Genomic DNA, 15623 nt, shown 5'->3' with positions numbered 1-15623 from the left:
GCGGCACAAATGGTTGTACCACGCGAAATAAAAGCTATTCTCATGGCAACAGTGTACTAACATTAGTGTGCATCTTGCTGAAGGTCGAACCCAAATCTCGGTATTTTTCCCCTTACGGTAATGCCGTTGCAACATAACGTTTTTTGCTAAGGGTGTCTAATACCCCATGTTTTGGGGCAAAGATCCGGGCACCCGGTGCTTTACCGTGAAAACGATTTTACGGTGTTGGAGGTGTTGGATGGGGTAAGACTGATTATACACTATCTTTACATAGCAGACTCAGCGGAGGACGTTCAGGTTTGGTTGTAACTCTGAGTTTCATGCTGCGGCTAGGCAATCATCAGACAACTGATACTCGGATCTACCCAGCAGTATGCTTATAATCACATTGGGCCACAAGCATAAACAAATTTAGCGCTAAATCTTTACCCGATTCCCCTGTATATAAAGTAGATTGTACTAAGTAGTAGAATTTATTAGAGTAGAGGATGTCAGGTACAAAGAGCGCGAGTCACATAATCTGCCAGAGGCGGCGTCTCGTCCGGGCCTGACTCATCTTTGCCCTCAAACATCGATATCCACGGATCGCTCTGCTCAACAAACTCCCGGACGCCTGATCGAATCCGGACATAAAACTCTCGATGAAAGCAAACGTCTGGCCTCGCTTTGTTTATCACAGTTAGAGCACTTTGACTTTGAACTCTGAGCTCCGCAGATGAGACCTAATAAGGTTGAAACAGCTAGCTGTCCGGAGAGTGAGTAATGCACACTATCATATTACTGAGCACCATGCTACACGTGCACCGGTATGTAAGCAAGCTGCCCATAATCGTTTCATAGCCGATAACCGGACCGATATAGCATTCGGTTACCCGATAAGCAAAATGTTAATCGCTTCAGCCCTATTTTACACGAAACGGGGCTTTATTATTTCGATTCCTTCAGACAGACGGGCTCTATTTGAAGGGGGGGGGGGACTTGTATCCGAGCGTGTACAGTGTATCCGAGCGTGTACAGTATGCACACTGGCATGCGACAAACAAATAGCACTGACGTTGACCTCGAGTAGATCATCGCAGTGGAAATATGGAGAACACTCGTTGCGACTTTAACACTATTCCACGCGGCCTACCGGAAATCACCGATGTGGACACACCCCTGCAGGCACTGGAGCAGCAGCGTGCAGAAAGAGGCTCTCGGTGTGCCCATTTCCAACATCCTGAGTGTGGACACTACGGCCACCACCAACGCCATGCAAGTCCGTGTGCAGTGCAAACCAAGCCTATTTCTGAATCTTTGAATTTTACTGTATCTTGCAAGGCACATCAATGCCCCCTCCCCCCACCACGAACTTACAAATTCACATTTCCATCTATCAAGCCTGAGACGAACAGTGGCTCGGATGGATGGCACTGTAAGCCAAACGCTGGGCAATCCAACTGAATGGTCTAGAATGAAATACAAAAATTTACCGGTAATGGTTTCGCAAATTCCAGAAATGATAAGTAAAATTGAACTGAAATGTTATGCATTGAATTGAACTGCCTTTGCCTTACTTTGCTAGCCGACATCACTACAGGAAAACTCTTCTTGTCGGAACCCAGCAAATAGTGAACACAACTAAGTAAGTAATAGTTGTCGAATACAGTTGGGCCTCTGATCACTGAACTCTGAAGACGAATTTCTTCATTTGTTTAGTTTATTCACCATAATTATTATTATTATTATTATTATTCACCACCAGCTAGCTGGTGGTTGCCGTCACTGGTCGGGTGCATGTACAGCTGACACCACACTGACCATGCATGATCAAGACTCGAAAACGGCTATGACCATGACCATGATGACTCGAGAGTATGAACTCTTATCTTGCCATGATTCATGAACACGTGGAAAGACCACATGCACAGGATTTCGGTGCACTCAATATGAAACACACATAAGGCCAAGTAAAAAAAAAAGCTAGATGATCGTCCCCGTCCGCCCCAGTTTTTGTCAGCGCCCCAAGAAATATTTTATTTTTTAAATCGTGAGTTTTTGCCGAAATCGTTGGTTTTTTACCGATCGCGGATGCAGGAAACATGTGCACGCTTTGTTTAATACTTTCTTTACTATATGGACCACATACTACTAGTATATCACAACGTCAGTATCGATCTGCTGAAGAAAGAAAAAGAAAAAAAGAAAAAAAAAGAAAAAAAGAGAAAAAAACCTTGATGTTGTTGTGTACACTGTACTGTGTGCATGAGAGGGTAAAAAGTAAAAAAATAAAAATAAAATCCTCCCGCCCTCCCCGATTTTTCCAAAAAAAAGGACGATCATCTAGTAATTTTTTTTACTCGGCCTAATATTATAATAATTATATTTAGCGTACAGTTTCATGCAAAACATGATACAACTAACGTTACTTTGTCGTACAAACTCATGGGTAGGTACGACGTTGTACTGTTTTGTAGTACATTTTCAACATCATCGTACAACTACAAGACTCGACATGCGCGATATGCATGCAGCAGACTTGAAGTTGAAAGGGACTTTTTTTGAAAAGTAACCTTGCCTCAAAATGCTGTATGGGAGATTGTGAGCGCGTGCAAACAATGCACAACTCGACTACAGCAACTGCACGTTTCGAATCCATTTTTCGAATTGTTTTCGGTATTTGTTCCTCGCCGAAGTAACATTAGTTCTAGCTTGTTCAAACTTCTCAAACACCTTGCTCGAGCTTCTAGATTCTGATTCAAACAGAAATATTGCGTTGCTTTCCTTGTAGTGGTAGCTTATCAGCGCTTTTCTGCACTCTGTACAAAGCATTCTCTACTCTGCAGTCCAGATGGACGACCCCAGGGGGCAGGATATAACACTAAAGGACGACGGGGAGGAATTGGCCTTCAAAAGAATAGTAAAAGAAGGACCTGCTGATGACAAACCCCATCGCAATGATGATGTCTATGTTCACTATGTCGGGCGTCTTCCCAGCGGGGAAGTCTGCGACTCGACCAGGGAGCGGGGAACTCCATTCAAATTTCAGCTTGGAGGAGGTAAAGCATAATAATAGTTGTGATTGCACTTGAGTTCGATTCTACTATCATTATACATGTATTGCACTTGAATGTCCTAATAATTATTGTGAATGGCGTATTCTAACACGAACGCAGGTACATTGTAGTGTCATGCTTTGCCAGTAGAAATTATAGAAAGCTGGTAGCAACGGATGTTCAGCTTCCACTTCCTGTTTGAAAATGCTCTATACAGTCGTCCCTCTTTAAAATCGAGCACTTTATAAACCACCACCCTCTATAAACCAGCATAACTGACATTGACCAAAATGTCCTCTTCATGCGCACTGCAGCAGTAAATCGGATTTGTTAATCCAGCACCCTCCCTAATCCAGCAGAATTTCTGCAGCACAAATGGTGCTGGATTTTGAAAGGACCACTGTACAACACAATTTCTTCAATACTCACACGCAGACCAAGTGGCAATACAATGTGCAAGAGGAAGAGCGGACACATACTTGCTCGCACGTGCCTCTCTAGTCTCTGTCTGTCTTACTACCTCCGACAAGCAAAACTTGACGCTTTTCTTTACTTCAAATTACTCAAAATAACTCCCACTTTACAATCCAAAATAATGATTGACTCACCAAAAAACAACTTCATAATGCTCAACAAGGACATGAGAGATATCAGTTAGTCTGAACCACTCTCCTCTGAGTCAGAAATCGCAGTTTTGTGTGGACAGGAATTGTCCCAGTAGTCAGACGAAAGTCCGGCTAGAGCGGATTCAGTTGCACCAAGTACCTCTGCTGTGATCGCTCTGGAAATCTCGATGTCGCTCCTATGTGCTGTGCTCGAGCCACGGTGTCGAAGGTAGTCATTTCCGCCGCCACTCTCCAGGATGCCGTGGTAAGAACTGTGCAAAACCTCCACACACGCCTGGACTCCAACTGTCTGGTCGGGTGTTCTTGCCAACAGTCCAAAATTGCTGGCAGCAATTCCTTGCGATTTCCCTTAGCCAGGAGACAGACACATCGTTCTGGAGGCTAATGAAAGACGCCAGATCGTTGGCATTGACGTCTGGACTTAGCTGTGCTGGCTGAGGGACCACGTGGACAGAGAGAGAGAGAGAGAGAGAGAGAGAGAGAGAGAGAGAGAGAGAGAGAGAGAGAGAGAGAGAGAGAACGTTTTTGGTTTTCTTTTGGCACGTGGATGCACGACGATTCTCTTTCCGCAGAATGGAAGCGCACATCGTTGTGCTGGCACAGGAGAGACTGGCCTGCCCCAGCAAACCGTCTACATGAACCTCTGAGCCATGTGCCACTCACCAGATCGTCACTTGGCATCCTGCACTCGGTTTCATCTCGGTACAAGTAGGTCGTGCCTCGCAGCCTTGTGGTACCACCACAAAAAATACAAAAAAATGCGCCAAATTTCGCTTGTCGGAGGTAGTATAAGCCAAGCAGTTTTGTGCTAGATGATTAATTGATCATGGCTGATGAAAGCTGGGAGCGGTGGTCATCGGCGTACATAGTATGATACGAGTCTCCACCTGTGGCATATTTCGAATGTATAGGGCTGTGAAGAGTCTCCCGCTCCTCTCGGTCTCTCATTGCAACCAATTCTATTCAATTGATTCCAAATTTTCGCCTCGGTTGACATCTTCAGGGAATTGATCAACTTGTGCATCATCAGCATAATTTAACTAGAATAAGCCAGTAGATTTCGATACTATTGGTGAAAACTAACTCCATGCACATGCTACCAATTCAACTCCCAGGAGATAAACAACAGCAACATTTGAGTTTGAAGTTAATTGTAACTAAGTCAGGAGCAATCACATCCATAGCAACACAGTGTGTGTATTCACACCCACTGTCTCACAATGTCATGCTTCAGTTCTGCATACACTCAGCCATGCGTGAAACTTAAAGCACACTTATGTATTGAGCACTCTACTCGAGCTGCCTCGACCGGCTCTGTTTGTTACACCCAGCCATGCACATTTCCATACACACACACACACACACACAGACACACACACACACACACACACACACACACATACATACATAAATAGGCACGCACACAATCTCATAATTCTACATTCACCCAGCCATTCACACTTCCACGCACACACACATAAGTCATAAGCGAGAACTATGCGCAGTGAGGTGGAAATCACATACCATATGTAAAATGTGATGTGACGAACATCCTATCCAAATCCTCTTCAACCAGAACATTACTGCATCCTGAACAGTAAACCCAGGTCTCTAATCTTGTAGGTGATTCCCATGGCATGTTGTGCCTGAGCCCACCCCCTATTGCTAGTATACTGTACCGTTTTGTGCACCCATTGCTGCAGGCAAGGTGTTGAGAGGCTTTGATGTTGGCGTGGCAACCATGAACGTCGGGGAGCAGGCCGTAATGACCCTGACGCCGAGGTACGCGTTTGGTGCCAAGGGCACGGCAAAAGTGCCGGCCAACACCACGGTGGAGTTTGACATTGAACTGCTCTCCTACACTGGCCAGGACGTCACCAAAGCGCTGGACGGTGGTGTGCTCAAGAACATGCTGCGTGCGGGTCAAGGCTTCCTGACGCCTCACAACAAGGCGAATGTAACATGTAAGTGAATGTGGTGTGCTTTAAAAAAAGAACATTTACAGTGCATTCCCGTTTTGCATCCTGGCGTTCAGACTAAACTGGTACTTATGTACTCCAGTGCATAGCTGGGTGTTGGCCGTGCTGGGCTTGCATAGTACACACAGTACACAGTGCTGCATGTATCCTATCCATGAGGTCAGACTCGACTTCCCGCACTTGTCTTTGTTCACGATGTTGACGGGTTTTTCTTAATGGAGTTCTTGTAGCCTGACTGTGCACTGGTTATGATAGTGATGGCAACAGTAGTACAATGTCATGCAGGCAATGTCATGCAGGGGCGTCGGAGGGTAGTAACTTAGGGTGGTACTGTCAGGCATCTGAGGTACAGTTTACTTGTTGGTAGGGGTGGCTCCACTGAAATGTTTCGAAATTTAGAGTCCAAATCAGCGCTTTTGATTGATTCATGGGGTACCTGGGGGCAAAAAGTGGTACGGTCAATACCGTAGTGACCGTAGCGTGTCCGACGCCCCTGTCATGTGGCATATCAGCACACTAAATCCTTGTCCAGTCCCACCGCCGATACAATCAGCAATTTGGCAAAAAAAACCTTATTCTAATGAAAGGAGATTTGTGCTTGTGACCGCTTGTGCTGATTCCTTCTCTTTTGTTGTAGCGGTACAGGTAAATGCTTATCTCTCTCCTACCCTACCCTACACACACACGCACCCACGCCCACGCACACGCACACACACACACACACACACACACACACGCACGCACACACACACACACACACACACACACACACACACACACACACACACACACACACACACACACCAGTATTATTACTGTGTAGCCACGAATGCATGCATGTGCTTGAAACTTGCAGTTTCTAGGAGTTTTTCTTTGATGCAAGTATGCTATGTGTGTGCGTATCTGCCTGCAGTGAAACTGAAATGTTGGCATGGCGAGCGACTTATCGAGGACGAGAGATATGAGTTCGAGCTTTCAAAGTCAGGTAAGGTCTCTCTTGTCTCTAGCAGTGTGAGCAGTGGTACTGGCATGGCTGCATACATATCTTGAGATCTCAGGCGTGCACAAGGAGGTGATAGGTGCACTGGGTATGGTCCTGTCACGTGTTGTGCTACTCCAGGATCTGGACAGCAAGATTGTGTGTGAAGCTGAGTATGTCCGTGATTAAAATTAATCCTTTAAAAGCCCGAACGTACGGCATATGCAGAGTGTACAGGGCGATTTCAAACTTTCGTAACTTCGCGAATACGTGACCGAATCGCCTCATCGAAAGGTCTATCGGCATTAGAAAAATCTCAGCTGTCGTCTCGAAGAAACCCGAACACGACCTGAGGTCAAGGAGTGGAGTTATGGAGCCAGCCAGCCACGTGCGGTGACGCAATCAGGCTACGGGCATCCTGACTTCTTTGCAAAAATCCCAGCGCTCTGTGATAAAATGTAAGGGATCGCGATGAGTATTTCGCTCGCAATTGACAATACCTTGGCGTGTACGCTGGCTTCACTCACTGCCGGGACAGGGTGGGGGTAGATGACATCATGCTACTGTCCCAGGTCGGCCATTTTGAAAAATGATGTCAAGAAGCCGTGAATCTCAAACACCACGAAAACAAAATGTATTAAAATCTGTTAATGTACATGATTGTATTTCCATTGCTTGCATCACAAATAGTAACATAGACAGGACATAGCAGTTGCCTCTGCACATGGTAAGTACACAGCTTGGCTTCAAAGTTTAAAAAAAGAAAAGAAAAAAGTTTGATTAGCGAGAACGTCAGCAAGCAACCGGGCATTGGTTTACTGGACCGAATCAACTGCAATTTCTGCGAGTCCAACAATTTCTCACCGCTCAAAGCATCCTTTAGATAGGCAGCTGTACTTCTGTACAAGCAAAAACTTCCGTCGGTCAATAATTTTGTCCAACTCCAAAGAAAGGGAGTTCGTCCGGCTGTAAATTTTGTCCGTGGATCATAAGAGTATAATTATTGAAAAGCTGGACAAATCGAAATTAGTCCGGCATTTAATTTTAGTCCAAAAGCTCCTGGGACGAAAAAGACGAAATTAAATTCCAGACGAATAATTCCGCTTACGTAAATATAGATAGCAATTTCGAATTTGGACTTCACAGAGAATTTCAAAGTGTTAGGAAATTAGAGGCCATATGCCACTTACTGCTCTTTTTTCTCCGAAACTCAACACTTGCAAGCCAGATGCCGGTGGTGGTGACTGATGATTTTTTCTTTCTTTCATATCTGGCTTGCAAGTGTTGAGTTTCGGAGAAAAAAAGAGCAGTATGTGGCATGTGGCCTCTAATTTCCTAACATTTTGTAAATATAGATACCTCAAAGTATTTATTTAGAAACGAAAACTAGTCATTTAGGGGGAGGGGGTTGAGCGCCTGTTCGTTTCTCGAAAATATCGACACACAGTTTGTATGTGTGGGCACGTCCAGAAAAACAGAAAAAAATGTCGATTCTATGTACCGTTTGTATATGTTCGTTTCTCAGGGAGGGGGGTTGAAGAGAAACGACCAGTTTTCGTTTTCCACTTTGATCCCATGCGCTTCACAGACCGAATGCGCTCCATTTGAAGCGGCGTGGCTAGCCCTGCCGTCACATGTCACGACACTTACACGAGGATGAAAAGAGAAAGGACCTCGACCTGACGGAAATGCTCCGGCACTGTCGTACACTGCACACTGCATGCACATGCACGGCCAGCTAGTGGGAAGCACATGCACGCGGATCTCGGGCCGGGCCGCTGGGTGACCTGATGCGCAGAAAGATGCGCAGAAGACCAGTTTTGACTTTGTATCGAGCTACCTTTTAAAATGGGTTAAATGCAGCTATCTGTCACCAAGTCAGTCATGTTCACATATTTTCGTGTTTGCAGTGCAAAAGCCTGCTACTAGGCTAATGTCTAGCTGCACAGATTGCTCCCCGAGCTTCCAATCGGTATGCATGCTAGTTAATAGTAGTTATCTCATTGTTTATCTGTTTGGTGTTAACGGCGGTCACTACCATGTAGCCCTGTGCCCTGTAGAGCGCGTACCAGGAGCATGGGCACCCCTCTCCCTTGGTCATCCACGCAGCACGTATGCTAGTGGGTATGATGTACGGAGCTGAATACAAGCAATGGTTGTGGACAACACTGTTTGCACACCTCCCTTTTCCTGGTCCGAGCATGCCACGGCAGGGTTACTTGAGCTTCTCTCGGTAGAACAAGGTCTGTTATCATCAATTGATCAACACATTTTTAGTATGATTGATCTTGTAGTCAAGGTATCCTCTGCTGTGGTTTGGCTATTATGACTGTGGGCCACATACCTTGCTGTTTGCTGTTTGCTGTACATGTATTGTGTCTGTGGGCCACATGCCTTGCTGTTTGCTGTACATGTATTGTGTCTGTGGCTGCACATACCCTGTTGTTAGGTGGTGGTACTAGCAATCCACGGCTGTTGACCAAGGGTGCCTTGCTCGGTCTGGGCATCATGCGAGAAAGGGAGGTATGCCGCTTGATCGTCGAGCCGGAGTACGCCTATGGTGACGATGGCTGCCCGGAGCTGGACATCCCGGCCGGTGCCACATTGGTGTATGAACTCCACCTGGTCAAGCTGCAAAATGTACGTTGAGCTGGTGCTGCTTGATTCTGTGCGTGTGTGTGTGTACGTGAGTTAGTGAGTTAGTGAGCGTGTGTGCGCGTGTATGTGAGTGATTGAGTGTGTGTGCGCGCATGTGTGTATGTGTGTGTGTGTGTGTGTGTGTGTGTGTGTGTGTGTGTGTGTGTGCGCATGCATGTGCGGGGGATAGACTGGAAGAGATTAGGAGATACCCGTACGTTTTTGGGTTTGCATTGAATGCATGTGTGTTGTGCTGACGTTACAATGAGGTCCGCGCTTCATTCACTCCTTTCTAACCTGGGATTTCTGCCTTTTGGGCTCTAAGACTCTCTTCTCGTGAGAGTATCCATGTTTTCCTAGGGACCCTCACACACTCAGCCCCAGGGCACTCTTCTGGGAATGTGATGGGCTAGATGCTCCGTGTGTGTGTGTGTGTGTGTGTGTGTGTGTGTGTGTGTGTGTGTGTGTGTGTGTGTGTGTGTGTGTGTGTGTGTGTGTGTGCATGATTATGCGTGCATGCTTGTGTGTACACGTGGTCTTGTCTTTGTTGTGTACAGAAAAAGAAAGTCTTTGAAATGGGATATGAGGAAAGAATGGAAGAAGCAGCTAAAGTCAAAGCGGAAGGCACCGAGTATTTCAAGGTGAGGCAACAATACCACAGAGCACAGATACGCGGACAGATGTGGCTAGAGAAACGTCGCAATGTGTTTGCCCGAGCATCAGCATGCACATACTCAGTACCATCACACGCAATAGCCACTCAAATATGCAGTGAGGGCAGGCCTGCTGCACAAGAAAAACACTCCCAGTAGGAGACAGTCCAGAAGATTTCATTTTCCACCTCGGTGATCGGGATCTTGATCTGGATTCCAGGGAAGACAAAGACGAGGACGGCTATGGTGCATCTGATGGGTTTGCCGCGGCCCGTCAACTTTTCCATGCTTCTCTCCAGCATCTGGATTGTCATCCCAGGAGCTTTCTTTCACTTTCCCGATCCGTAGTGGGTGTTTGCGCGACGACATGAGCCTGCGGTGCATACGTGTGTGTGTGTGTGGAGAGATGGTATTGGGCCTATGAGCAGGAGTGAGAGTTGGTTAGTGCAACCAGGACCTGTATTTAACAACCTTCCTGTGGTACATAGGACAGTTATAACTTGTCTGTGCGAACGAGTGATGCATCTAGTTAGGTTATGTGTCATGCATTGACCCATGGTCATGACTCATGAGGCCTGTGATGACTTGTGTCATGCATTGACCCATGGTCATGACTCCTGAGGCCTGTGATGACTTGAGCCTATAGTGATAAATGATGCTCCTTATTGCTTATGTTATACGAAGTAGTCACTACAGGCAGGTTTCTAACGTGTGTCTCTGTCCTCTGTGCAGACTACAGAGTATGCAGCTGCTCTCAAGTGCTACAAGCGAGGTGCGGAGCTGACCGGCGAAGAGAAGATCTTCAAGGCAGAGCGCGAGCAGAAGGAGATGGGCCAGCTGAGACTACTGTGCCTGTTGAACTGTGCGGCCACGCAGCTCAAGCTGAAGATGTGGGCCTCGGCCAGAGAATCCTGCTCACAGGTTTGTTGTAACATGCATTCACATGTATGAACTCTGGGCAGACTTTCGGAAGCATGAACCCCATTTCGGAATAAGTTAGCTCTCTCCTGAGAAGGCATCACAGTCGGCATCATCTTGGATGAGTGTTCTCTTGCCGAACGCGTGCCAGTGCTGGATGTAAAATATCTCCATGTTCCTGCAGCTCCCCTCCCACTCACCACACACACACACACACATACACACACACACACACACACACACACACACACACACACACACACACACACACACACACACACACACACACCATGTACCATGTATACACCCGTCGCAAGAGAAGCACCCAAATCTGCAAATGCACTGGATGTGCACCCACAGATTTTCTCTTATAGCAACGATAGCGAACAAGATCTGAATGAGACGGATCAAGACTTGCTCCAGATAACTGTCTAATCCACACAACTGGCAAATCCATGTGAATCGACCACCAATGCACACCTGGTCTACACCACGCGGAGTACACCGGCATAAAACGGCCAAGACAGTTACCTATGCACACCCTACACTTGCTGGGGTAACCAGTATAGACAGCCCGTTGCTTTGATAGAGGCAGACACTAGATGCACAGGTACCTTGAAGTGACACTGGAGTTACTTTACCAACCAGCCTCGGCTACTGAGTACTGGGAACCCAGAGCCAACAGACATACCAACAACCTCAGCCATGAAAGCTACTGTAAGACATGTTATTATAAGGAGTCGCAAATTTACCGATTGTCCAAAATCCATAGGTTAACGAGAACATACGATAACGATCTTGCAGTCTTCAGGCGTATCCGCACATATCACATATGTGGCCTTACAGCCTCAACAGAATTTATTATAACGAAGAAATGTCATTCGTTAAAACGTTAGATTTGCTTCCTCGTTATATTTACATGTCTTACAGTATTATAGTAACGACACACTGAATTGTGGAGCCGAAACTAGTACAACTTCCAAATGCTTTGGTCAGAAGGTAGCCTTCCGACAGGTTGGCACACACATACATACACACACACACGCGCGCGTGCGCGCGCACATACATACATGCACACACATACATGTACACACATATACACACATGTGCACACACATGTGCACACACGTGCACACACATGCGCGCACACACACACACACACACACACACACACACACACACACACACATATGCATGGAGGCACTCGTGTTCTCGCACACCGAGGCTAGTGTGAAAAGCTAACGGCAGTTCTGTGTGTTTCTTGCTATTGTGATTTAGGCGTTGGAGCTCGACGGTGATAATGTGAAGGCGCTCTATCGCCGTGCAGAGGTATTTACTTAAAGTGGCGATGGAACTGGGCAACATTAGTGTACCGCACATGCGTGGTCACGGGAACCGTCTGGCCATCTGCACCTTCAGAATGTTACACTGTAAAAATTAAGTGTACTACAGTTGTGGCATGTGAAATCCTACACTTGCCATAGGGGACAGCGCCACAAATGGGCACCAATGATGTAATGCACTACACCTAATTAATACTATAGAGCCGTATGCATCCCAAACAGATCGAAAGGTCACAGCGTAGATACACACAGTTCACAAACATGGTACACATAAGAAGTATTGGTATCCAATCCCCATTCATTTTTGCCAGCACCTTTTGAACCTTGACTGTGATGAGTACGAGTTTTGTCATCAGACAGATAAAGTTGTATGTAACACATGTACTGTACGTATGCAGGGCTGCAGGGGCTGCAGACTGCATGGTGCCGTCCCTTATGCCAAGTGTCGGATTTCACTTGCCACAACTGTAAATGTTAGGAAATTAGAGGCCACATGCCTCGTACTGCTCCTTTTCTCTCCGAAGCAAGGTCCCTGGTTCGAGTCCCGGTGGTGTGGCTGATGATTTTTTTCCTTCTTCATATCTGGGTTGCAAGTGTTGAGTTTCGGAGAGAAAAAGAGCAGTGCGAGGCATATGGCCTCCAATTTCCTAATACTTTGAAATTCTCCGTGAAGTCCAATTTTGAAATTATACTAAATGTTGGCAGCTATTTAATTTCGGCTATATTCGGCACCAAGCCAGAATGCCTAAATTAAAACGCGATGAAATTTTTTACATCGGCTTTGGTGATGTACTATTATTAACCCCGTGCTGAAAATAAATCGCTGCCCAAACAACGAAATCGTGAAATGCCGACATTTTGCAGCGCCGACATTTTTTTGTAAATATTTGCAGTAGCCTTTTTTGCTGATGAATGAAGTGATGGTTGTGTGCGCCCATTACATACATGCATCACGGCTCAATACCCCGTCCCGTGTTTACGTGTGCGCTCTAATGCAGGCATACCTTGGTCTCAACTGCCCGGAGGACTCCATCCAGGACCTGCAGCGCGTCCTGAAGCTGGAGCCGGACAACAAGCCGGCCCGCCAGCGCATGCGCCAGGCCGAGGACAAGCAGAAAGTGCTGCGCGACAAGGAGAAGAGCTTGTACAGCAACATCTTCTCCCGCATGGCGCAGGAGCCGCAGGCCCAGGCGCCAGCGCAGCCCAATCTCTTTGAGGAGGCACAGGCGCGCTTGGACGCCGAGAAGGCTGCACAGCTGGCCAAGGTCGAACAAGCCGCAGCGGCAGCAGCCGCCTCGGCAGTGAAAGCAGAAGCCGCCGAGTAAGCCGAATCCACTGGCTGAATCTTGAACATACGATAATTGATTGACTTGTGCATTGTTTTGCCTGTGACTGTGTACCTGGTGCCACTCTGTGCTCCAACATTTCTATAATTATTACGTAGGCTGCAAATTATGCATGATATGACTTCATTCTGCGGGCAATTTGAAGCAATTTCCTTCCTACTGCAAAGAAAAGTTTCAAATCTCCACCCAGCTGATGAAATAGCCGGCCTACACCGCATGCTGCATTTATATACTGACCATCGAATGTCCCTCACTCCCTAGGTATTTTGAAGCTCAGTTCCTTTTTTTATGAAGAAGAAAGCCTTTAAATAATTTCTTTGACCGCTGCTGTCGCTAGCTGCTGCTTTTGCAGTTGATCGTTGCCCTCTTTTTATGCTGCTGTACATTCTGCTACAGTCATGGTATTCCTATTCTTTCATATTTCCATAACAGGAGGCATTTGTTATCATGCTGTCTTTCTACGGTGATAATGAGAGAGCGAGGGGGGGGGGGGTGGAAGCGGAAACTACAAGTGAAGGAAAGTTGAAGGATGTCAGTGGGTCTAGCGCTGAGGTCAGAGCTCAACACAGTAAAGGTCCCACCATGCGTGAACAGACAAAGCACGTAATAGTCGTTACGGACACACGCACAGCAGCAATAGCATGTGCGACCCGAAATTATTAATATTATTTAAATTTTGAATAGGGCAATCCCCACATGCACAGGCCTATTAATTTGCTTAAACTTTAAAGGGGAAGTGCATCGATTTTTCAAGTAGGGCTCAGATGAAAGACAATTGGATATCGGTTCCGATGGTATATCTCTCGCTTGCGTACGGCAAGGGAAACTTGCCATATCGCCGATTTCCCGATCCCGTTTCCATGGCGACTACAGGTGATGACGCACATTCTGCTTAGCTCCGTGAGAGAGAAGGTCGATCACTGCAGAATTGTGTCATTTTCAGTTGTCTTCCTGTATTCACGAAGTGAAAGAAGTACTGTGTTCAATGCTGTTAGTGCCGTGAACTGTTTATCAGTAGTCCTCTCCGTTGTGTACTGGGACGTGACACCGACAGGGGAAAGCTGGAGTGCGGAGACGTTAGCTGGCAAGCGAAAATCGTAACGAACCAAGTGCTGAAATCTTGGTTGGGACAAATCAAACGTTCAGCATTTACCTCAACCAAGGACCATGCCGTTTGCTCTTTCCACTTCCTGAAGATGGATGCGCTGCCTGCTGAAGACTCTCCTATCTCTCGTAACATCTTCTGAAGCCAGGTGAGACGACGAGTAGCGGAGATTAGCGAACGAAATAATGTCGTATGTTTTGAAATTTTTGCTGAACATTTCTCAGGAGAGATGGCGAATACCAAGCATCTTCTCCTAGTCTAGAGAAACCATTTCGTAGGCTACATTCCGCCTAGGGAAATGCAGGAGACGGCCTGGCTGGGGAGGACACACTTGGAGGAGAACGAAGTAAGTGATCTTGTTTATGTTGTTCTTTGGTATTGCAATCTTATGTTTGACGAACATACGGCGTGGTGCATAGTTGGTCGTTGAGTGCCTGCATGTGCATGTAGAAGTGTGTGCTGATAAACACTTTCTATGCAAGAATGTGACACTCATGCTCTCTTTCTTTCTTGCAGTATGTGCTCACGTGTGTGTGTGTATGTGTGTGTGTGTGTGTGAGCGAGAGAGAGTGTGTGCAAGAGCAGCGTGGAGCATGCCAGTGTGATCGCTGTGGCCGTTGCTTTCTTAGCTATGGCGTTCTTGCCCGTCACAAGTGTGTGGCTCAGCCCCCAACGACAGTGGAGCCGTGTTGTGGTGAATACTGTGTGTCCTGCGACCGCTGCTTCCGTTCGGTCCAGGGCAGGAATAGACACCGCTGCTGAAGCTCTCCGCGGCCGTACGTCAGTCTCGTGGCAGATGACCCGAACTCTCATTTTGTGTGTGTGCGTGTGTGTGTGCATGTGTATGTATGTATGTGTGTTGCTCCCTACATAGACAAACTCTTGTTTTTGTGTCCCGGGTGCCATGGGGCGGCGTTCTCCCATTCTCTCTCCACTGCCCCTCCGGGCCCACGTGGCAGTGACTCGACAGGGCAGGGCAAGTGTGTGTATGGTGCATGGTGT

The 15623-nt window shown here is 46.8% G+C and overlaps 2 protein-coding genes across 2 annotated transcripts in view; one reads left to right on the top strand and one right to left on the bottom strand.

The window, feature by feature from the left end:
* LOC135815019 (uncharacterized) overlaps window positions 1-1705 on the bottom strand; it is a 9276-nt gene extending 7571 nt beyond the window's left edge. The window contains exons 1-2 of the mRNA XM_065328239.1: window positions 1557-1705; window positions 1357-1448 (exon numbers count right to left, since the gene is read on the bottom strand). Of these exons, the coding sequence (XP_065184311.1) occupies window positions 1357-1448; window positions 1557-1571 (107 nt within the window). The 5' untranslated portion in view covers window positions 1572-1705. The remainder of the gene's footprint in view (window positions 1-1356; window positions 1449-1556) is intronic.
* Window positions 1706-2614: 909 nt separating this feature from the next.
* LOC135815003 (peptidyl-prolyl cis-trans isomerase FKBP4-like) lies at window positions 2615-13969 on the top strand. The gene is made up of 8 exons (XM_065328217.1): window positions 2615-3038; window positions 5365-5625; window positions 6554-6625; window positions 9069-9259; window positions 9814-9897; window positions 10642-10830; window positions 12106-12156; window positions 13169-13969. The coding sequence occupies exons 1-8, from the start codon at window positions 2831-2833 to the stop codon at window positions 13493-13495; spliced, it is 1383 nt and encodes a 460-aa protein (XP_065184289.1). The 5' UTR covers window positions 2615-2830; the 3' UTR covers window positions 13496-13969.
* The last annotated feature ends 1654 nt before the right edge of the window (window positions 13970-15623 follow it).

Source organism: Sycon ciliatum, chromosome 4, assembly GCF_964019385.1.
Source record: "Sycon ciliatum chromosome 4, ocSycCili1.1, whole genome shotgun sequence".
NCBI classification, from domain to species: domain Eukaryota; kingdom Metazoa; phylum Porifera; class Calcarea; order Leucosolenida; family Sycettidae; genus Sycon; species Sycon ciliatum.
The sequence above is the reverse complement of the archived record's forward strand: the minus strand, read 5'-3'. Positions and strand labels throughout refer to the sequence as shown.